The sequence below is a fragment of the Oryctolagus cuniculus genome, chromosome 4 (assembly GCF_051225735.1).
Source record: "Oryctolagus cuniculus isolate XC-2025 breed Fujian yellow rabbit chromosome 4, ASM5122573v1, whole genome shotgun sequence".
Classification (NCBI taxonomy): Eukaryota; Metazoa; Chordata; class Mammalia; order Lagomorpha; family Leporidae; genus Oryctolagus; species Oryctolagus cuniculus.
Window position 1 is genome coordinate 107,175,051 of NC_142870.1, and position 19,403 is coordinate 107,194,453.

General features: G+C 38.3%; 1 protein-coding gene across 1 annotated transcript in view; it reads left to right on the plus strand.

Annotated features, from left to right (window-relative positions):
* The window catches only part of SPATA16 (spermatogenesis associated 16), a 285,443-nt gene that overhangs the window by 228,910 nt on the left and 37,130 nt on the right, over window positions 1–19,403 (plus strand). Inside the window, exons 7-8 of the mRNA XM_002716430.6 lie at window positions 16,983–17,129; window positions 18,882–18,994. Coding sequence (XP_002716476.2) covers window positions 16,983–17,129; window positions 18,882–18,994 — 260 coding nt within the window. The remainder of the gene's footprint in view (window positions 1–16,982; window positions 17,130–18,881; window positions 18,995–19,403) is intronic.

Here is a 19,403-nt window from a genome sequence, read left to right on the forward strand (position 1 = left end):
AACAGACTGCAGAAGAAAAACCATATGATTATCTCAATAGACGCCAAGAAAGCACTTGATAAAATACAACACCCGTTCATGATGAAAACTCTAAGCAAACTGGGTTTGGAAGGAACATTCCTCAATACAATCAAAGCAATCTATGAAAAACCCACAGCCAGCATCCAATTGAATGGGGAAAAGTTGGAAGCATTTCCACTGAGATCTGGTACCAGACAGGGATGCCCACTCTCACCACTGCTATTCAATATAGTTCTGGAAGTTCTAGCCAGAGCTATTAGGCAAGAAAAAGAAATTAAAGGGATACAAATTGGGAAGGAAGAACTCAAACTATCCCTCTTTGCAGATGATATGATTCTTTATTTAGGGGACCCAAAGAACTCTACTAAGAGACTATTGGAACTCATAGAAGAGTTTGGCAAAGTAGCAGGGTATAAAATCAATGCACAAAAATCAACAGCCTTTGTATACACAGACAATGCCATGGCTGAGGAAGAACTTCTAAGATCAATCCCATTCACAATAGCTACAAAAACAATCAAATACCTTGGAATAAACTTAACCAAGGACGTTAAAGATCTCTACGATGAAAATTACTAAACCTTAAAGAAAGAAATAGAAGAGGATACCAAGAAATGGAAAATTCTTCCATGCTCATGGATTGGAAGAATCAATATCATCAAAATGTCCATTCTCCCAAAAGCAATTTATAGATTCAATGCAATACCAATCAAGATACCGAAGACCTTTTTCTCAGATCTGGAAAAAATGGTGCTGAAATTTATATGGAGGCACAAGAGACCTCGAATAGCTAAAGCAATCTTGTACAACAAAAATAAAGCAGGAGGCATCACAATACCAGATTTCAGGACATACTACAGGGCAGTCGTAATCAAAACAGCATGGGACATGGGCCGGCGCGGCGGCTCACTAGGCTAATCCTCTGCCTAGCGGCGCCGGCACACCAGGTTCTAGTCCCGGTCGGGGCGCCAGATTCTGTCCCGGTTGCCCCTCTTCCAGGCCAGCTCTCTGCTGTGGCCCGGGAGTGCAGTGGAGGATGGCCCAGGTGCTTTGGCCCTGCACCCCATGGGAGACCAGGATAAGCACCTGGCTCCTGGCTCCTGGCTCCTGCCATCGGATCAGCGCGGTGCGCCGGCCGCGGCGGCCATTGGAGGGTGAACCAACAGCAAAGGAAGACCTTTCTCTCTGTCTCTCTCTCTCACTGTCCACTCTGCCTGTCAAAAAAAAAAAAAAACCAGCATGGGACTGGTACAGAAACAGATGGATAGACCAATGGAACAGAATTGAAACACCAGAAATCAACCCAAACATCTACAGCCAACTTATATTTGATCAAGGATCTAAAACCAATTCCTGGAGCAAGGACAGTCTATTCAATAAATGGTGCTGGGAAAACTGGATTTCCACGTGCAGAAGCATGAAGCAAGACCCCTACATTACACCTTACACAAAAATCCACTCAATATGGATTAAAGACCTAAATCTACGACCCGACACCATCAAGTTATTAGAGAACATTGGAGAAACCCTTCAAGATATTGGCACAGGCAAAGAATTTCTGGAAAAGACCCGGGAGGCACAGGCAGTCAAAGCCAAAATCAACTATTGGGATTGCATCAAATTGAGAAGTTTCTGTACTTCAAAAGAAACAGTCAGGAAAGTGAAGAGGCAACCGACAGAATGGGGAAAAATATTTGCAAACTATGCAACAGATAAAGGGTTAATAACCACAATCTACAAAGAGATCAAGAAACTCCACAAAAACAAAACAAACAACCCACTTAAGAGATGGGCCAAGGACCTCAATAGACAGTTTTCAAAAGAGGAAATCCAAATGGCCAACAGACACATGAAAAAGTGTTCAAGATCACTAGCAATCAGGGAAATGCAAATCAAAACCACAATGAGGTTTCACCTCACCCCGGTTAGAATGGCTCACATACAGAAATCTACCAACAACAGATGCTGGAGAGGATGTGGGGAAAAAGGGACACTAACCCACTGTTGGTGGGAATGCAAACTGGTCAAGCCACTATGGAAGTCAGTCTGGAGATTCCTCAGAAACCTAAATATAACCCTACCGTTCGACCCAGCCATCCCACTCCTTGGAATTTACCCAAAGGAGTTTAAATTGGCAAACAAAAAAGTGGTCTGCACCCTAATGTTTATTGCAGCACAATTCACAATAGTCAAGACCTGGAACCAACCCAAATGCCCATCAACAGTAGACTGGATAAAGAAATTATGGGATATGTACTCTTTAGAATACTATACTGCTGTAAGAAAAAATGAAATCCAGTCATTTGCAACAAAATGGAGGAATCTGGAACACATCATTCTGAGTGAAATAAGCCAGTCCCAAAGGGACAAATACCATATGTTCGCCCTGATCGGTGACAACTGACTGAACACCAAAAAGGAAACCTGTTGAAATGAAATGGACACTATGAGAAATGGTGACTTGATCAGTATAGCCCTGACTGTTAATGAACAACTTAATACATTATCCCTCTTAGTAGGTTTTTTTTTTTGTCTGTTCTACTTTATATGACTGGTTTAATTCTGTAATTTATACACAGTTATTCTTAAGTGTTGAAATGTGATCCCTGTTAAACATAAGAGTGGGGATAAGAGAGGGAAAAGATGTACAATTTGGGACATGCTCAAGCTGACTTGCCCCAAATGGTAGAGTTAGAAACATACCAGGGGACTCCAATTTAATCCCATCAAGGTGGCATGTACCAATGTCATCTCACTAGACCAAGTGATCAATTTCAGTTCACAATTGATCATAATGAAAGGACTAAGAGTCAAAGGGAGCACATAAACAAGTCTAGTACCTGCTAATACTAACCGATAGAATAAATAAAGGGGAGAGTGATCCAGCATGGGAAGTGAGATACTCAGCAGACTCATAGAATGGCGGATGTCCTAAACAGCCTCAGAATTAGCCCTAAAGGCATTCCTATCTGGCTGAAAAGCCCATGAGAGTATTTCAGGCATGGAAAGCCAAGACACTCTGGAAAAAAAAAAAAAACACCTAAATAAAAGATCTCTGTGAGTGAGATCCCAGTGGAAAGAACAGGTCTTCAAAGAAGGAGGTACCTTTCTCTGAAGGGAGGAGAGAACCTCCACTTTGACTATGACATTGTCTAAACAAGATAAGAGTTGGAGAACTCAAGGGGCTTCCATAGCCTTGGAAACTCATGACTGGTGCATAGGGAGATTACTGATGCCATAAACAGGAGTGTCAATTTGTAAAGTCAACAACAGGAGTCACTGTGCACTTACTCCTCATGTAGGATCTCTGTCCTTAATGTGCTGTGCATTGAGATTTAATGCTATAACAAGTGCTCAAACAGTATATTACACTTTGTGTTTCTATGGGGGTGCAAACTGTTGAAATCTTTACTTAATGTATACTAAACTGATCTTCTGTTAAAAAGAAAAAAAAAAAGAAGAAATTATCAATTCCCAACTTGACTCTCGCTGGGATTAAACATGACAATAGGTCTGATCTGATTTCATCATCATTTAAAAAATCATCTATTATTTTTCACTTTATGTTTCTGTGCGGGAGCAAACTGTTGAAATCTTTACTTAATGTATGCTAAACTGATCTTCTGTATATAAAGAGAATCGAAAATGAATCTTGATGTGAGTGGAAGGGGAGAGGGAGTGGGAAAGGGGAGGGTTGCGGGTGGGGGGGACGTTATGGGGGGGAAGCCATTGTAATCCATAAGCCGTACTTTAGAAATTTATATTCATTAAATAAAAGTTAAAAAAATTAGATTTTAATTTGGCTACCATGGAACATTATAAGTATGAAATCATAGAGTATATATTATTTGTATCTGTTTTCTTTTGTTCAACAATTTCAGTATGAAACTTATCCACATTGCAAAGAGTATTAGTTGGTCCATTTTCATTGCTATATACTATTCTATTATATGAATAATCTGAAATTTATATATGTATTCTATTGGTGATAAACATTTGGTTGATTTCTAGCTTGTGGGTATTGCAAATAAGGGGATTGCTAATATTCTTATATTTTTCCTATTCATTGTTTCTGTGAGTGGAATTGTTGGGTCATGCAGTAAGTGACACCAGTACATAGTCGGGCCGGTGCCGCAGCCTGTGGCACCAGCACACCAGGTTCTAGTCCCAGTTGGGGCGCTGGATCTGTCCCGGTTGCTCCTCTTCCAGTCCAGCTCTCTGCTGGGGCCTGGGAATGCAGTGGAGGATGACCAAAGTGCTTGGGCCCTGTACCCGCATGGGAGACCAGGAGGAAGCACCTGGCTCTTGGCTTCAGATCAGCGTGGCACACCGGCCGTAGCAGCCATTTGGGGGTAAACCAACAGAAGGAAGACCTTTCTCTCTGTCTCTCTCTCTCTCTCTCTCTCACTGTCTAACTCTGCCTGTCAAAAAAAAAAAATACATAGTCAAATTTAGTGGGTAGTTTTACACAGTTTAAACTTTCTAGTCACATACCAAATTCCCAGTCTCACACATCTTGCTATCATATGGCATTCTTTCATTTTAATTTCATCTATTCTTGTGGCCATTTTACATATTATATTCTACGTTATTGTGGCTTTAATTTATAGTATCCTAATTATTGTTGAGATTGACAGATATTTAGATTTTCTTTTTTGTGAAATACCTATTTAAAACTGTTGTCCATTAGTTAAAGGGTTTTCAGCATTTTACCTATTAACTTAGCTCTTTATGTATTTCAAGTAAGAGCTAAATTATTTGTATGTGTTGAAAAATACCTTCTGTCAATCTGTTTCTTACTGATCTGTTCATAAGCAAGAATTCTTCACGTTTTACTGATCAGTATGTCCCCTTATAGGCAATGCTTTTGGTTTACTTTCTAAGAATTTTTTTCCTAAACTATGGTTATAAAAATATTCCTCTATATCACTTCCTAAAAGCTTTGTTGGTTTTTCACTTCTTCTATATCAATCTTCACATATTCCAGCACATTTTAATTGAAATGATCATCATGTTATCCAGTGTTCAACAATGTTACTTCGGTTGCCAATGAGTGGGTGTTTGTGTCTGTTTCTACTCTCTTATCTTTCTATTTGTCAACCCTCTACAAAAGCTATATTGTCTTAATTACTATACCTTTACTCTTCCTCTGCTATCTCCTAATACAGGTCTTCCTGCCTGTTTTCTATTCAAGAATGTCTTAGCTTTCCTTGATCCTTTGCATTTCCATACAAAATGTATAACATGTATTGATTTCTACCAGAAAACTCCATCTACTGAGTGAAAGTTAAATCTATAGATCAATTTAGAGAAAACTGGCATCGTTACAATTTTAAGTCATTTAAGTCATATTTCTCTCAATAGTATCTTATAAGTTTACTAAATAGAGAAAAATGTTAGGCACATTTTGGTCTATTATAAATGATACTTTTATTTCATTTCTGCTTATTGCCAGTTTGTAGAAATGCAATTAATGTTTATATAGACTTTAATAAGTAAACCTGCTAAATAAAAGCAATCTGTTTTTAAAAATTTATTTTCATTGTATTTGAAGGGGGGGAGAGAGAGAGAATAAATATCTTACATCTGCTGATTCACTCAAATCATTGCAACAGCTGGGGCTGTTACAGGCTGAAACCAGGATCCTGGAGCCCCATCCAGGTCTCCCACATGGGTGGCAGTGACTAAACACTTGGGCCATCCTCTGCTGCTTTCCCAGGCACATTAGCGGCAAGCTGGAACGGAAGTGAAGCAGCCAGGATTTGAACAGGAGCTTCCAGTATGAGATGCCCCCTGCCAGGCAACAGCTTAGCTCACTGCACCACAATGCCAGCCCCATATATGTATATATTTATATATTCTTGCATTTTTATATAACATTAATTAGTGTAGTTTCTTCATTTCTAATTGTTAAATCTTTTATGTTTTCCTTTCATTTGCTTAATTGTATTGGAATTACTAAAAAGAAGAATTGTTAGTAGATGTATCTATTTCCAACTATAAAAGGAAAGCCCTTAGTTTTCAAAATTTTTGCTTTTATTTGACCACATAATCATTGTACATGAGGGTGAGTGCAGCAATTCAGTCACTGCTTGGGATGCCTGCGTGCCAGGTGAGAGTACCTGGTTCCAGTCCCAGCTCCTCTACTTCCAGTCTAGCTTACTGTTGATGCACATCCTGAGGGCCGGCAGACAATGGATCAAGTACATGGGTCCCTGCCACCATGTGGGAGACCCAGATTGAGTTCTAAGCTCCTAGCTTCAGCCTGGCCTGGCTGTTGTGGACATTTGAGGAGTGAAGCAGCAGATGGAAGATTTCACTGGGTCTGTCTCTGTCTCTCTGCCTCTCTGCATTACAAATAAAACTAAAGTAAATAATTGTACATATTTATAGAGTACAGTGTGATATTTCAATATATGTATATAGTGTGCAAAGATCAGATCAGGATTTTTGGTATGCCCATCACCTCAATTGTTTGCCATTTCTTTGTACTGGGGACATTTTAAATCTTCTCTACTAACTTTTCAATATATACAATTAATTTTTGGCAACCATGGTTACCTTTCTGTGTCATAGAGCATTAGAGATTACTCCTCCTGGAATGAATATTTGGTGCAGCAGCCAGAATGCCACTAGGGATGACCACATCTCATATCAGAGTGCCTAGGTTTGATTCTTAGCACTGGCTCCTAAAAGCAGCTTCCTCCCAATGTTCACTCTGGGAGGCAGCATATGGTGGCTCAAGTAATTGAGTATCTGCTACCCCGTGGGAGACTCAAATTTAATTCCCAGTTCCTTGCTGTGGCCTGACTTATACCAGGTTTTGAAGGTATTTGGAAGGTGAACCAATGGATGATAGATATGTGGGGGGAGGGGTCCTTCTGTCTCTCCCTCTCTCACTGTGCCTTTCAAATGAAAAAAGGAAATGAATCCTCCCATCTGCACCCTGAGAAAGCCTTTAGCTTTCTAAGCTTTCTTCATGATCTTCCTTGATTTTTTGCATTTATAAAAAGAATTGTATGATTTTTCTCCTTTAATCTGTTAACTAGTGTGATGAATTACACTTATTAATTTTCAAATATTAAACCAGCTTTGCCTTCCTGACATAAAACAAACTGTTCATGATAGGCTATTCCTTTTGCCAATTAAATGAAGTTGCATTTATGGTCACGAGATTGACCTTGAGTCCTCATAGTGAGACTGGCTTAATTACTTCTGATTCACCTCTATTCTGGCGGTACAGACACGCATATTCAGTGCCATCTCTGTTGTTCTCCTAAAGCCTATACAACTTCAGAGCTACTTCTTGCAGTTCCTAACACATCCCCAGAACAAAAGCAGCACAAGTCTCTAAGATTACCGCCTTAAGTAACTGTCTCTCACATCCCTGTTAGGTAACACTGCAAGATCATAGTAGACCTTTTATGTTCTTCGATCCAGGTTATATATTTCTTCGAGAGGTTTTAGTTGTCTTCAGAAGGAAGGCTGGTCCAAATTTCTATTCCAAGATTATAAGAATCAAAATCTTCAATTTTTTGTTTTGTAATATTTCAAAGTTACTACAAGGTACGAAGAAAAACATAATGGGCACCTACATAAGTACCCCCTCACTTAAGAAAACGTTTAAGTTGTCAGATTTTACTGAGCCCTCCTCCAGGAGTAATTACAATCATAAACTGAATATTTTGTATTATTTGTTTTTGTTGTGAAATATATATAGTAAAATGTTTCATTTTGGACAGTTTTTGGTGTACAATTCAGTGACAATAAGTACATTCATACATGTACAACCACCATCAGCATCCGTGTCCAGAACTTTTTCAACTTACCAAATTGAAATTGTAGCCATTCAACAGTAACTCCCCAAGCCCTCTTGCCACAGTTCTGACAGCACCATTCTATTTTCTGCCTCTGTGAATTTGACTCCTGCAAATAAGTTAAATCATACCTTATGTATTTATTTGTGTCTGGCTTATTTCACGTTACTATAAGGTCTTCAAGATTCATCCATATTATAACACATGTCAGATAGTTCTTCCTTTTCAAGACTGAATAATATTCCATTGTATATGTGTGTGTGTATATATATATATACACACCCTGTTTAGTATTCATCCATTGTTAGAAATTTGAGTGGTTCCCACATTTTGCCTATTATGAATAATGCTGCTGTGAACACGGGTATACAAATATAAGTCCCTACTTGGAATTGTTCTAAGTAAATACCCAGAATTTAAATTGTTTGATTAATTTTTTCAGGAATCACCATATCATTGTCCATAGTAGTCACATCATTTTATATTTTCTTCTTGTTTTTTTTTACATTTTCACCAGAATAAATTTGTCTAGTTACCAGTAATAACATCATAATAATATTATCATACTAATAGTATCACCAAGATACTTTTTTACCTTTGTGGTAGCTATAAAATGTAATAATTCCAATTCTCAAGCTGTTATTTTTCCTAAATAAAGAAAATATTCTCAGAAATTCACCTTGAAGAATTTATGACTATTTCACACCTCAACCACAGTACTTTCAGGATCCTATATTATTTGTAGATATATTGAACTACTAGCTAACCTGCTGCATCAGGAATTTTTGGTTTCAAGTAGTAAACATCACAACTCAAACTGACTTCAGTATTCTTAAGTATGGAAGGGGCAGGAAGAGGACTGGAGCAAACTTTTTACATGGCTGAAAGATTTGCTGGTGGAACATTAAGTACAGCTTGAGCCAGCAGTCCAGCCCAGTATCTTACTATTTCATATACATGGTCAACTTTATTCCCAAGTTCTGCCTGGTGTTTCACTACCTGTGCCATGTCCTCAAATGCTAGATTCTTGACTATAACAGCAAAATGCTCAAATTCATTACAGATCTCAATTCACACTGTCCCATAAAACGATGAGTGTCTCCACCATACAATTCCTGGAGCTCTGTTTTTAGTATAGGTCCAAATTGAATAATATGCTTATGACTGAACCAGTAACTAGCATCAAGGGAATGCCATAAATTAGTTGAAAAGTCAGTTGGGTCTCACTTCTAGAGGAGGAAGGGATTGAGAGAATTCGCCAAAGGAAAAAAAGCAGAGAAAAAAGGAAATGCATGCCAGGCAGCCAACCAACCAATTAACTCTTCCAACCCTTATAGATAAATAAGACAGCAGTTTATTGGAGTTATAGCAACACTGTATCATTGCACTGATAGCCTGATAAATATTGGAGGGAATAGCAGATTCTTTAGTATTTGGGTTTCTAAGATTTTCTATGGGTTGTGGAGAAAACTTAAGCAAAAATTGGTCTAAAAGTAAACCAGCAGACCGAAGTGAAAGTGAAGATTCTTGGGAATGCAAACATTTTTTTCCACTTTTATTTATAACTCTGAAATTACAATAAAGGTCAAAGGAAAAATATAATTTGTTAAACATTCATTATACATTAGCTTACTAACACATCGAGTGCAGAAACCAAAATACACCAATTTTTTCCAATTCAATCCCATCAAGGTGGCATGTACCAATGCCATCTCACTATTCCAAGTGATCAATTTCAGTTCACAATTGATCATAATGAAAGGACTAAGAGTCAAAGGGAGCACATAAACAAGTCTAGTACCTGCTAACACTAACCGATAGAATAAATAAAGGGGAGAGTGATCCAACATGGGAAGTGAGATACTCAGCAGACTCATAGAATGGCAGATGTCCTAAACAGCACTCTGGCCTCAGAATCAGCCCTAAAGGCATTCGGATCCAGCTGAAAAGCCCATGAGAGTATTTCAGGCATGGAAAGCCAAGACACTCTGGCAAAAGATCTCTGTGAGTGAGATCCCAGTGGAAAGAACAGGTCTTCAAAGAAGGAGGTACCTTTCTCTGAAGGGAGGAGAGAACCTCCACTTTGACTATGACCTTGTCTAAACAAGATAAGAGTTGGAGAACTCAAGGGGCTTCCATAGCCTTGGAAACTCATGACTGGAGCATAGGGAGATTACTGATGCCATAGACAGGAGTGTCAATTGGTAAAGTCAACAACAGGAGTCACTGTGCACTTACTCCTCATGTAGGATCTCTGTCCTTAATGTGCTGTGCATTGAGATTTAATGCTGTAACGAGTACTCAAACAATATATTTCACTTTGTGTTTCTATGGGGGTGCAAACTGTTGAAATCCTTACTTAATGCATACTAAACTGATCCTCTGTTAAAAAAAAAAAAAAAGAAATTATCAATTCCCAACTTGACTCTCACTGGGATTAAACAGGACAATAGGTCTGATCTGATTTCATCATCATTTAAAAAAAATCATCTATTATTTTTCACTTTATGTTTCTGTGTGGGAGCAAACTGTTGAAATCCTTACTTAATGTATACTAAGCTGATCTTCTGTATATTAAGATAATCGAAAATGCATCTTGATGTGAATGGAAGGGGAGAGGGAGTGGGAAAGGGGAGGGTTGTGGGTGGGAGGGACGGTATGGGGGGGAAGCCACTGTAATCCATAAATCGTACTTTGGAAATTTATATTCATTAAATAAAAGTTAAAAAAAAAGTAAAAACAATTTTATTATTCATGTAAGGCCAATAATGATAACTTAGCTACAAAGCAGCTTTTGCTGTTTTCTTGATGATGTGAATTTGCAAGTAACTCCCAATAGAGAAGTATTAGCATTAAAAAAGAGTACGAGATAAAACTCAGAAAATAATTGAGAAAGAAGTAATGACAAAGTGTTGGTGTTCTGAAATTACTGGGAAAACTAAACTCTGAAACTGATTGGTAAAAGGACATTATACAAAGTTTGCATGGTCCCATCTCACACTGAACAATTGGGACCTTTAGAAATGAGATTTTGCTGTAATCCAAAATGTCAGAACATTTTGTTGTAGACAAAGGGCAGGGAAATGACAGAGACACCAGAAAATAGAGAAGAAAATGAAACTTACAAAAAAAGTCATCATAAAACACTAACAAATTTGCCTATTTCTAAGTAGTTTTAAATCTGTGATTTTTCCTTTTAAAATATTACTTTGTGGGACGGGTTCCATATGGGTTTGAGTCCCAGATGCTCCAATTCCAATCTGGCTCCCTGCTAATGGTCTAGAAAAAACAGCCGAAGAGGACCAAATACTTGGGCCCTGCCACCAACATGGGAGACCCAGATGAAGCTCCTGGCTCCTAGTTTTGGCCTGACCCATCCCTGGCCGTTGCTGCCGTCTCAGGAGTGAATCATCAGATTGAAGATTTCTCACTCTGTCTCTACCTTTCTGTGTGTAACTGACTTTCAAATAAATAAATAAGTAAATCTTTTAAAGTAAATAAAATATTGCTTTGAAACGTTCATTCACCATCTGTTGACAGCAGTCACAATTAGAGATCCCACAGAAAATGCTGATGTTAGTAGTATATGTGTGTCATACTTTACTACCAGTGAGCTTGGATATTTAATTTCATAACAAAAGTAGCCATTCCACACATATATAGATGAGTCTGATAATCTGCAATCAATATTCATGTTTTTTAAAAGATTGACTTGAGAGGCAGAGTGACAGAGAGAGAAAAGTCTTCCTTCCACTGGTTCATTCCCAAATGGCCACAAAAGCCAGGGATGGGCCAGGAGCCTGGAATTCCATCCTGGTCTCCTAGTTGGGTGACTGAGACCCAAGTACCCAGACCATTTTCTGCTGTTTTCCCAGGCACATGAGCAGGAAGCTGGATTGGAAGCAAAACAGCTAGGCTCAAACACAAGCTTAATATGGGACGCCAGCATCTCATGCCACAGCTTAACCCATTGTACTACAATGCCAGCTCCGGTATTTCATGTTTTTAGGTGCTTTTCTGGTGTTGGCAGTGGTTTCTCCAAGCCAGATTCTATCAACCCAATCTTCTTTTGTGGTATATATTTTGCAGAGAACAAACTGCAGTGTGAGTACAACCTGACAGTGAAACTTAATTTTCATCTAGGCAAAGCTGCTCTACTCACTGGGGCATCTTCTCTACTAAGTTACCCAGCACAGATAATCTTGTTACACTCACCTTTCATAAAATGAAGATCAAGGTTAGGGTTTTTTTCCTAAGCTTATATATGTAAAATAAGTCATACCTCAGAGGCTTTAGATATTTAATTAGTTTCAATATTTTACAGTTCTACTCTCATTTGATCCATTAAAATTTCAGGATTTGTAACGTTTGTTTTTAAATTCAATTCGAGTATTCATTGAGCACCTGTGAGGTGCTCAGAGCATGAACGTAAGTTGATGTGATCTTCAAGATGGTGAAGATTTGTCAAGGAGGAAAGAAACTGGGGGTTCCCTCTGGGTTGCATAGTAGAGATGTCCTTTTGAGGAAACTTTCAGGAAGCCCTTCATATACAAAGTGGGACTTACATTAGGCAATCTGGAAGGATAGGGATTAACTGAATAAAGGGAAAATGGAGGCAATGGGTGGTGCTTCTGGGTGGAAAAATCATAAACAAAAGTTCAGAGGCAGGATAAGCACAGGTGGTGAAACAGTGAAATGAGCAGAACTTCTGATAAATGTTTGTACTAGAAGAAAACACAAGAATCACATATAGATTGTGAAGTGGATGCACAGAGTTGAGAGCTTGAAGGGCCAGGAAAGGAGAAGTCCCTGGAGTTCCTGAAGAGAGATGTGACAATGACAAAGGCACTGTTCCAGTGGCATTCGTAAGGTGGTGGTGTGGAGACATATTGCAGGAACAAACATTGGTATCAGTGAGCCTGGTCGGGAAACACTTCCTGTAATCCAGATGTTTTATGATTAGAAGTTTGGGCAAGATGACAGCAAAGATATGCATGGAAAGGGGTTGATAGAGAATGTTTTGCCATAGGCAGATTTAATTGGATTTTGAGATTTCCTAAACATCAGGGAATTAAGGGAATGCCAACAGTGGCCTCAAAAACTTACAGAGAATAATTGTGTGGATAATGGCTATCCTTATGACATGCTACTGAAAACCAGGGTCAGCGGAAGTTGTGGAAGGTAAAAATACCCCTCTTGAGGAACATGTTTGTTCTATTTGAAAACTTATGGAACAGTGAGCAAATAACATTGCTGTGGGAGGTATTTGGAATTATAGTGAATCAGTTTGGTGAAATTTTTCAGATGGGACTACAGCTTTGATCCCCAGTCTGTTAGTTAGAAATAGTAATAGCTAAACCACAGCACTAGAGAAATTCCCAAAGGTATATGCAGAAGAGAATGACAGTGAGCCGGAGACAACTTTAAGGAGCACTGAATGAGAAGACAGGGGGAGAAAGGGACAAAGAGGAAGCTGGGTGTTTGTGTGTGTGTGAGAGAGAGCGAGAGAGAGAGATTGAACTCCAGGTGATTTTATTTTCTTTTTAAGATTTATTTTATTTATTTGAAAGGCAGAGTTTACAGAAAGAGGTAGAGACAGAGAGAAACAGAGGTCTTCAATCCTCTGGTTCACTCCCCAGATGGGAGTGAACAACCAGGACTTGAACCAGTTTGAAGCCAGGAGCCAGGAGCTTCTTCCAGGTCTCCCCCGGGGGTGCAGAGGCCCAAGTAGTTGGACTATCCTCTGCTGCTTTCCCAGGGCATTATCAGGGAGCAGGATCGGAAGTGGAGCAGCTGGGACTCAAACCGGCGCCCATCTGGGATGCTGGCACTGCAGGCCAGGACTTTTACCCACAGGGCCACAGCATCAGCTCCTCGGGGTGATTTTAATAAGGTGGGGCGGCAGTGCAGAGAGGTCAAAGAGATTCAGTAACTTAAAACTTGGAAACTGGTCAATTCCAAGAATTTGTGGTACAAAAGTATTATTCTTGATTAAGGTGATTAAGGGAAAACCATTTAACCTCTTTGGCTGAAAGACATCTTTCATCTGGGGATGAAAGAATTGAAAGATTATGTTTCTGCAAGAAATTAAACCTACATAATATATCTTTGATATTTTTAAAGCATCTCCTTTCCTAGCGGTAAAAATCCAAAATTGCGTCTTACATGTAAACTGATTCTTAATAATAAATTCAGTCATAGTCATCTAAATTTCACCTCTAGTTGTGATAAGTTGTAAAAGAATGAATTAAGAATTTATTTCTCCCAAGTTTTCTCCTGACATGACAGGAGCATGGGAGACCTTTTTAGCTAATTCCATTTTCCTACTGAAGGACAATATAATCTGATTAACTTTCATATCCATCAGAAGCACAAGGCTTTTCGGACGTAGGTAGAGGTTTATGAGCATAAAATTGAGAACAATTAGCACTCAAATTAATGTTACATGAGATTCAACATCTGGTAAGTGTGTTGTCATTTTGGGTCATAGACCACCTGCTAAGCTAGATGTTCATACAACTGCAATTTACTCTGCATACAAATGGAAGAAAAATGACACTCTAAAATGATTTTTTTCTAACCTTAACAATATGTATATATAGGGGCTTCACACTTCAAAACTTCACCTGGAAGTGAATAATGGGTGCAGTATTCACAGGATAAAACATATAGGAACAAAAGGAACAGAGAATACTTAAATTTTTGCAAGTGTACTTTGAAATAAATTAGCTATGGTGGTAACATCAATTTTTTTAGTCCATCCATCTACTGCCAGTATTAGTATTGTTCTCTTTATCCAACAAATATTTAAGAGCAAGAAAGATCAACTTCAAAATCCACATTATCTGTATGACGGAATCCTCAAACAACTGGCTAGTTTTGGAAGCAGTGCTATATCAGAAAATGTCAAATCTCAAGGTTACTCAGTTGCCTTTTCACACAATCTGGGTATTGGCAACTTCAGTGAAACTGGTAAATGCTTCCCTTATCAATACTAGAAATAATCCTGGAAATATAGTGTGTCTGTGACTACGTGATACAGATTTTAAAAGCAAAGAAAACATCTAGGATCAAAAGGAACAGAAAATATTTCCTGCATTTTTGAAATTGAAATGTGGAAATCACATTTTTACCTTGTTAAAATAGAGGCATTTTGTTTATGATGCAAACTCCAACTAAAGAAACATCTAATACTACAAATTGTACATTCAAGTGCCTAAAAGTTACTTTGTTAATTCTGGGAACTCTTAAGTATTTGCTTATTTTTCTGGAGAATATCTTCCATCTCTTTTCTGGCATTTCCATGCTTCTACAGGTAAAACATGTTTCCCATTGATTTTCACAGCCATGACCCTAACTTGCTATGGGGACAGTTTTGAAAGAGAGCCTTTCCATTTTGGTATCCAGCTGCCCGACTTTGAATTCTGGTCTCTCTACTGGCTCACCTTGTGATCATGAGCAAGTCTGTGACCTCTTGAAGCCCTGTTTTATCATCTGTAGAGTAGGTGTCATGATGGACCAGGCCCCCATGGTGGTTGACCAGGAAAAGGTAATCCTCATCGTGTGTGACACCAAAAGGCCAGATGAACGTTAGACCTCGTGAAAATTAAAGAGTGATCTGATCCTAAGCCACCCAAGAAAGACTGAAGCACACTTACTGTGCTTTTTCTCTGTGCTTAGGTTTAAAATGTATTCTGTGATATTTTAATTCTGTAAATAATCAGCATACTTATATAGTTTTACTTTCTATTTAGCAGACATGCTATTTGCTTAACCAAACTGTGCCCGATAACAGACTGCAGAGTTTTCCAAACTATTCTGTGAAAAATTAGAGTCTGTGGGAAGGCTCAGAGCAGCAACTGTGTGTGAAGTATAGAACAGGCAACAGTAAGGAGAGTGGGTAGTCCATGTTCCAGCTTCAAACAGAATACCTCTACTTTTTATCAGCTTTAGTCATTGAACCTATCAGCAGATTTTAATTTGAACAAAAGCTCTGTCACTAAAAAACACTAAAAAAGTGGGGGTGGGGGAGTCTTAGGATTCAAAAACCCTTGTGGATAACTGTATCTATTATTTTTAAGTAAATAATACAGGTAAATACTAAGACTACATTTCAACCATTACCATTTGAGTTCTGATTCTATGCTAAAAACTGACCTTTAACTAATGATTCAGGAATATTTAGGGATTTCACCTTTTCCTCTTTCAGGCAGTGGTAGGCAGGGAGGGCTTATTGAACTTTTCTGTTTATCCTCCTGCATTTGAGAAGTCAATTACAATAAGCCAAGGCCTTGTTGCTCAAAATGGAAATGAACTGAGTGAATCTGCCCTCCAGGACCCCAAGACTGACGTTTGTCCCTGCCCCATAAGCAATCCTGAGCCAATAAATCCCAAAGCAGAGTGCAGTGGCTAGACCCATGGTGTCTTGGGTCAGGCTGACTGCTTTGCCCACGTTTAGGCTGTTCTTTCTTGGGCATACTACTTCTCATCTGTGTCCCTCAGCTTTCTACTCAGAAAATAGGGGCAACAGTACCAATATTAAAGACAAAATACACAAAACTCTTAAAAAACAGGGATGACTTGAAAATAAGTGCTCTGTCAATGTCAGCTCCTAGAGTCATTAAAAGTTGAGCTTGTTTTAGAACCATTTTCATGACGAGTTATTTCCAGGTCTAATTACAATAGTCACTACATTTATCATTTCAGATTTTCTTCTGCAGTGATAGGAAGGAAATAGGAAATAAATTAATTACACATATATTTTATTTCTCACTTGGTAATCTTTCTGTTTATATAACATTATTGCCTTATATCTTAAACTGTCATTAGAAAAATCACGTTGTCTTGAAAAGAAACACAGATGAAAGTATCGGGCACACAAGCTGGTCCTGGATATCCGTGATTATGACCACATAATCTAGCTAAACTTTTATTGCTATGCTTTGTGTGTGTTTAGATTACCAAGAAAAATATAGTGGAAAGGATTTTGATATATTAGCTATTTGACCTTTTGATTTTCACAATTTTGCTTTATGCATTTAATACTTCTACTTACCATTTTTCTCAAGTATAAGGGGGGAGTATTACCATGAATATAATAAAACCAAAACAAAATCTCTTAGTTCTTTTTCTGTCATATTTCAGATCTTCAAGGATTCCACATATTGCCTCAAACAGCTGATTGGTCATCTTTTCCTCCCCAACAATATCTCTTGACTCTGGGGTTTAAAAACAAGGAGGATGGCAAATTTTTGGAAAAAGTATCCAATAGGAAGCTGCCAACATTTACAGGTAAATGCCTTGGCCTTGCAATTGTCTTTCAATACTCTGATAAAGCAGCAACTGTGCATTATTAATCAAGTCATGTTCATCACAGAGCCTTGCATATATAATGACTTGGGCCTCCAATGAATACTTGTTGGGCCATAATTAACGCCTTCTAATCTTCTTCCTGGATTAGGTAACAATACCTGGAGGGTGGGCACTGTGGCACAGTGGGTTAAGCTACCACTTTTGTCACAAATATCCCACATCACTGTGCCAGTTCAAGTCCCAGCTACTCTGCTTCAAATCTAGCTCTCTGCCAATGCTGCTGGGAAGTGGCAAATGATGTTGCAGGTACTTGAGTGTTTATGACCCATGTAGAAGACCCAGAGGGAATGTCCCTGCCTCCTGGTTTCAGCCTGGCCCAGCCCCAGCTGTTAAGGCCATTTAGGAAGTGAACCACACCATGTAAGATCTCTTTCTCCCTCTCTCTCACACTGCCTTTCAAATAAATAAACAAACCTTTTTTTTAAAACAGTACCTGGAATTCTAGTTCCAGAAAATCTTTTCCCCAAGAACATACCCAAATCTGGATTGCCCTCACTCCGTTCTAACCATGTCACCCAACCACTTAAATTCTGAACATCTAATCATAAAAAATTTAAGAATAAAACTTACATCATCATCAATTAGCAAACATAGAAGAAAATTAGGCAACAAAGCTATTATGTGAAGTCAAAAATATACAAATGACAATCTTAAATCACTGAGAATAACTGTCATTGTGTTATCTATTCTACTCTTTTCTTAGGTAATGAGCCAAGAACTTAGATTTCCTCTAAGTATTACAATTAAATAGGGTTCACTAATTTTTTTTTATTATTGTAAAGGCAGAGTGACAGAGAGAGAGAGAGAGAGAGAGAGAGAAAGAGAGAGAGAGAAAGGAATTCAGAAAGATCTTCCATCTGCCAATTCACTCCCCAAATGGCCACAACGGTCAGGGATGCGCCAGTCTAAAACAAGGAGAATGGAACTCCATCCAGGTCTCCCATGTGAGTGGCAGATACTTAATTAATTGAGCCATCTTCCACTGCTTTCCCAGGTGCATTAGCAAGGAACTGAATTGGAAGTGGGCAACCAGGATTCAAACCGGCACTCATATAGGATGCAGGCTTCATAGGCAGCACCAGATTGTCAGCCGCTGTTCAGTAATTCAAGCTGAAACTTTAAAAAATCAAGAAATTATTCATAAGGAGTTGGAGTCTCAAATTTATGGATTAAATTCATGACTAGGTTGAACTTATTCCTTCATCTCTAACCACATAATTAAGAATTTGTGTTTTGTCTGGTGCCATGTCCTCTGAGGCTTATCTCAACTTCTAGCTACAGTCAAAGTCAAAGGAATCTGCACACTTGAATAATACCTGAGAGGAACAAGACAAGAATCAGATACATTTATGACAATACTTTTTCACAACTCAGGAAAAATATACTCCGCTGAGATAGGTGAATTTTTATGGGCTGTCGCTTAGATCTCTCAATCAAAAAAACACAACAAAATGAATAAATGATAGTCTCCAAAGGGCAGTGTCTCCTCTGCCTTTCTCCTCATAGATCTTTCTTTATTAGACATATGGTCCAGTGAAGGGACTGGTTTCTATACTAAAGATTTCATATCTATTAATATTGAAATATCTGTTTATAGCTCACAAAAGAAGTCATTTTGAAATGAAAGTATGGAAAAAAAATAGTGTAAAAATTTATTGTTGCAATTTTTAGAATATAAAACTCCCTTCAGTCTGCTGACCAGAGAAGACACAATGAGACACATGGAGACAATGGGGAAGAGAGTCTTGCCAATATTGGATCTTATTAGAAGTACCCAATTGAATGTAGGTATCTAAGTCTTTTCTATTTGCCCAATTATATGTATATTAGATAATTCTAGAAGTACAGAAAGTTTATGATGCAAATATTGCAAGTGTTTGGGGGATTTTAGAAATGTTCACTGAAAATTTCATCTGCAAAGCCAAACAAAGTTTAAGCTAATGACTCTATTCCTTTATATTCTAAAACTTATTACAGTGCTACACTTTGCAATCTCAAGCATTTAGGATAGCATCTATTTAAAGAGCCTTTTTTTTGTTCTTTCCTGATATCTAATTCCATGTTGCAGTGAATTGCTCATTTCAAATCAATAACGAAATTTTAGCAAGCACAATGTTTTTCCAAGTTCATTTATTGAGCTATTGAACTTATAACCATCTTCGTTACCTGCACAAGAATTCAGAGCTTTTCAAG